The sequence below is a fragment of the Carlito syrichta genome, unplaced genomic scaffold, assembly GCF_000164805.1.
Source record: "Carlito syrichta isolate Samal-C Ts95f unplaced genomic scaffold, Tarsius_syrichta-2.0.1 Scaffold303986, whole genome shotgun sequence".
NCBI lineage: Eukaryota > Metazoa > Chordata > Mammalia > Primates > Tarsiidae > Carlito > Carlito syrichta.
The window spans coordinates 99,475-104,749 of NW_007248082.1; the positions used below are offsets into that span (position 1 = coordinate 99,475).

The 5,275-nt window shown below is 37.3% G+C and overlaps 1 protein-coding gene across 6 annotated transcripts in view; it reads right to left on the bottom strand.

Annotated features, from left to right (window-relative positions):
* The window catches only part of FAM13B (family with sequence similarity 13 member B), an 89,240-nt gene that overhangs the window by 57,993 nt on the left and 25,972 nt on the right, over positions 1-5,275 (bottom strand). The window contains exon 7 of one of the 6 annotated variants that reach the window (XM_008059275.2): positions 1,897-1,992. The exons of the other annotated variants lie outside the window; for them this stretch is intronic. Within the exon in view, the coding sequence (XP_008057466.1) occupies positions 1,897-1,992 (96 nt within the window). The remainder of the gene's footprint in view (positions 1-1,896; positions 1,993-5,275) is intronic. 6 annotated transcript variants of the gene reach the window in all.

A 5,275-nucleotide genomic window follows, 5' to 3' on the forward strand; every position in this document is an offset into this window, starting at 1 on the left:
CGGGAGCGGCCACTGCACTCCAGTCTGGGTGACAGAGGGAGACTCCAACTCAAAAAAAAAAAAAGTTTACTTTCTCTCCATACTAGCCAAATGCCATAGAAAAATCTAGAACACATTTGTTAACTACTACATGTAACAGTGGTGTTTTTCCTGATAGACAAATATAGTTGCCAGAATACTGTCAGAAGACAAAACTGCAGCCAAAAGAAAGTTACACTATGATAACTATTACACTCCAAATTAACAATTACAGGTTGCTTACTTTAAAAGTACAATATGATAGTTAAAAGTCGGGCCTTAGAAGCAGAATGATCCACATTCACATATCTCTACTTGCCCCTAACTATATCTCTGGCAACTTACCTAACTTCTCCAAGTCTTATGTATAAAATGAAGTTGCAAATAAACAAATATAAGTAAAATGGAGGTGCTATACTACCTATGGGACCCAGCTCACAGAGGTATACAGACCTCACATATATGATTAATATGTAAGTCCTTCAGCAGTGTCTATACATAATAAACAATAGCTATCATAACTTGAAGTGTCATTACTATACAGCATAGATCTTATTTTCTAAGAGAGTAGCCACCATCTAAAATACCTAAAGCAGAAGCTATCTTAATCGCAGGTCTATCAAGGTCACTAGTCAGATGGGTCACTAAAAAGTAATTTTGAACAACAGTTAATGACATCAATTTGTGAACCATTTATTTCATGTATGAAGTATATGTAGCAGATTCTGTTTAATTCATTGTGCTTATAAATGTCATCCCTCATCCATCCCATATCATATATAATGGTGATGAAAAAGATTGAAAATCACTGGCCTTTAGTGGTTATGAGCTGAGAGGTAAGGTTTGCACACAAAGGTGAAAACCTCAAATGATAGACAGGTTTTAAAGTGGATCAAATGGAAAATTATCCTCTTTCTCCATCTATATATTTAATAATTAGTGAATTTAATTAGTGAATTATTAATAATTTAATAATTAATCAGTCAAGAGAATATACTTAATCAATATCCACCTGGTAACAAAAACAGAAGTATAAAATGGGAATTATTGTGGCTGATTAATAAAAGCCAGGGCACAACAACAAAATACCAAAAAAAAAAATTTAAAGATGACTTTTCAGTTCACACATTTTTGGTACAGCAATACTATATTTTAACATATGTTACATTACACTTTTAAAAAATCATTGTGGCCAGGGCGCAGTGGCTCACATCTCTAATCCTAGCACATTGGGAGGCGGAGACAAGAGGTTTGTCTGAGCCCGGGGTTTGAGACTTCATCTCTACAATAAATCAAAAAATTAGCCGGGCATTGTGGCACATGCCTATAGTTCCAGCTACTTGGAGGACTGAGGTGGAAAGACTGCCTGGGTCCAGCAGGTTGAGGCTGTGGTGACCATGAGGGAGCCATAGCACTCCAGCCTCGGCAACTGAGTAAGACTCCAATTCAAAAAAAAAAAAAAGAAAATCATTGTGTGTCTATAGTCAATAGCTCATATGAACTATGAAAGCCTTATACTTAACTATATTGAATATATTTAATTCAATAAGCCTTATGGAAAGCAAAAGACATTCTCTAGTATTTTCACCAATAATCATCAAGATACAACACGAACAACTCCCTGTTGTTCTTCTCTACCCTCCCAACTCCCAGGCTTCCCAATATAGCTAAAAATTGACTCAGTATTTCTGAGCAAGAGTAAACATTAAAGTCTTTGATTAAAATACTCTCACCTCACACTAATCTTCAAAAATTCTTCTTGACCCTCTCTTTGCCAACTTGACCTTTTGCTCTATTCTGTTCATAAGTTATTTTGAACTTGCCCTATATATGCAGCTGCCTCAATTCCACTTAGGGAAAACCCTCATCCATACTTACATCTCTTCTTTCTTTGACAGCTGTAATTCCCTTCTCTAGGGCCTCGTGAAATGCCTGCTCTCCAGACTCCAGCTTGTGGAGAACGCTGCTACCTGCCTTCTCAAACGTATAAAGAAACACAATTATCACCTCCATCTTCAAATCATTCTACTGGATTCTCATTCATTTAAGGAACCCACACAAAGTACAACTAACTCTGGGTCATCTCTCAAACACTCCTTCCCTATTCGTTGTCTCCAGCCATCTATCTATCTCATACTATTAATAAAAATATCTACTATCTCAAGAAGTTTCTAACAGCCAAAGCCAAATACTTGCATTTATGGGATGAAATTCTAAAAAGAAAGTGCTGGATAAACTTTGCTTCCCTCAAATGTCAAAATTAGGAGAAAAATCAAAGCACTGCCAAGATAAGCCAGGTTAACCCACATCTTTAAATGTGGATAAATCATTAAAAGCATTTAAGTTAGCCAGGTTCGGTGGATCAACCTGTAATCCAAGCACCATGAGAGGCCGAGGCAAGTAGATTGCCTGAGCCTGTGGGTTTGAGACCAGCCCGGACAACTTGGTGAGACCACATCTCTACAATAAATAAAAAATTAGCTGGCCATGGTAATGCGCACCTGTAGTCCCAACTACTTGGAAGGCTGAGGCAGAAGGATCGCCAGAGCCCAGCAGGTCAACACTGGGGTGGCTGTGAGTGTGCCACTGTACTCCATCAGCCTGGCTGATGAAGTGAGACTCCAACTCAAAAAAAAAAGCATTCAAGTTAGGCCAACTTAAGAACCAAACCAAACTGTGCTGAGTTTGAAGATACTTTATTTTCATTCAAATACCTTATCTATTCTGACCCACAAATCAAACTGAAGTTATCAAATCCACTTTTTTTTAAAAGTTTCATAAATCTATACTTTTGTTACTTGTAACTCACTTATAATCCAGAAATATAATAAAAATAGATTAAAAAATAGATTCTGATAATTAGCAACATGAGTCAAGGTAAATATACAAGTCTCTCAGGACCATACTACTCCATAGTTCAATAATCTAACATCCTCTTTTCTGCCCATGAGCAAATATGCAGAATTCAACATTACCTCCTGGTGTTGCTTAATTTTTTTTTTGAGTTTAAGTCTCACTGTTGCCTAGGCTGGAATGCAGTGGAACACTCACGACCACGGCAGCCTCAACCTGCTGGGCTCAGGCAATCCTTCTATCTTAGCCTTCCAAGTAGCTGGAACCACAGGCGGGCACCACCAAGCCTGGCTAATTTTTTGATTTATTATAGAGAGAAAGTCTCGCCATATTGCCCAGGCTGGTCTTGAACCCTGGGCTTAGGCAATCCTCTTGCCTCCACCTCCCAAAGCACTGGGATTACAGGCATGAGTCACTGCTTAATTTAACCACCATTCTATTTAATGTAAAGCACAACATATTCTGTTTTTCTAGTGCCTAAAAAATACTAATGCAATACATGGGTGATACAGATATATCTCAACAAACATAAGGAAACCATAGCATAATAGAAACATTAAAGAATTATACCACAATATAAATCATAATCAAGGCACACCCTGCAAACTTTACAGAGTCAAGATATAAACATTAAATAGGCATCACCAGTTCTTACAAGTCAAATCATCTTAGAAATGTAAAAAAAAAAAAATGAAGCTGGGCTCCGTGGCTCAGCCTGTAATCCCGCACTTCGGGAGGCTGAGGTGAGTGGATTGCCTGAGCCCATGGGTTGAGACCTGCCTGGGCAACTTGGTGAGACCTCATCTGCACAATACATCAAAAAAAAAAAAAAAATTAGCCGGGCGTGGTAGCGCGCGCCTGTAGTTCCAGCTACTTGGAAGGCTGAGGCAGAAGGATCGCCGGAACCCAGTAGGTCAAGGCTGCGGTGGCCAGGAGCGTGCCACTGCACTCCAGTCTGGGCAACAGACTGAGACTCCAACTCAAAAAAAAAAAAAATGACACAAACACATGTACACTATTTCACTTTGAGTGGTCATTAGTTTTATTTTTTTTAATAAATCATTGAACTAAAACATAATTTAAAGAAAAGTGGCATGAAGAATTCTGCAACAGATGAGATTTCTTATGAGCATTGGAAGACGTTAAAAGTTTAAGGCATATCTATCTACTAGTCCTCTTTTTGTCATTTTCTTTCAAGCAAAAATAATTTTGAAAAGATGTATCAGTTCTTTATTTTAACCAAGTTTTTAAGTCAAGAACTGTATATGGTAATTAGAACCTCCCCCCAAAAAAAATGTGCCATAAGTTAGGTGTATCACTGATTCAGGCCCCAAAATCTACCCCCTTAATTTACTTAGTACACACACACACACACACACACACACAATGATTTAATCCTTGGTTTACACACTGCAAACTGTAATCTGATATCTGTTACTGTTTCTTTAAAGTTCCTGAGACTTGGAAGACAGAGGGAAAGAAAGGGAAGAAGAAGAAGAAGAGAGAAGGAAGGAAGGAGGAAAAAAGGAAAAGATGGAGGGAATATCAGACAAAGATAAAAATACTTGCATGAAGAAAACATGAAAAAATGAGGAAGGTACAAACCTTAAATATTTAAAAGTATTTCCCATAAAAGTTTATAAATGTACAGAAACATTTTTTTAATGGCTAATACTTAGTAAGAATAGAAATTCCTTTAAATAGAATTTGGACTACCTAAAAAATAAAACTCCTAATTTACATAATCAGATATAAGAACCATCAGAACTAATGAAAACCTGAATGATAAACCACCTCTCAAGAGATGCTACTTTATAATCTCACAGCAAACAAAGGGAAGCAAACCAAATGTCTAACAATAAATAGTGCAACCATATAATTTATCCTCCAAAACTGGATAAGGGAGTGATAAGGGAGCTATCAAATATTACACCAGAAGCAGATATAAACCAAGACCATTCTGAGAAAACCAGAATGTACCATCATCTTTTCAGGTGGAGCTGATATTATAAATAAAATAAGTTATAATGTTCTATCTACACAAGTTTTAAAAAGTATGCAGATGTAAAAACAAAAGAATGCACTCTCTATAGTCTAACAAGAAAAGATGTCCAAGGTACACTGTTAACTGATTACAGAAAACAAGGGGCAGGCCAGGTGCAGTGGTTCACACCTATAATCCCAGTACTTTGGGAGGCTGAGGTAAAAGGATTACCTGAGCCCATGGGTTCGAGACGAGCCTGGGCAAATTGGTGAGACCTCATCTCTACAATAAATCAAAAAATTAGCTGGGCAAATTGGTGAGACCTCATCTCTACAATAAATCAAAAAATTAGCCGGGTGTGGTGGCACGTGAGTAAATATTTACTTGTATTTGCTTTTTTTTTTTTTTTTTTGAGTTGGA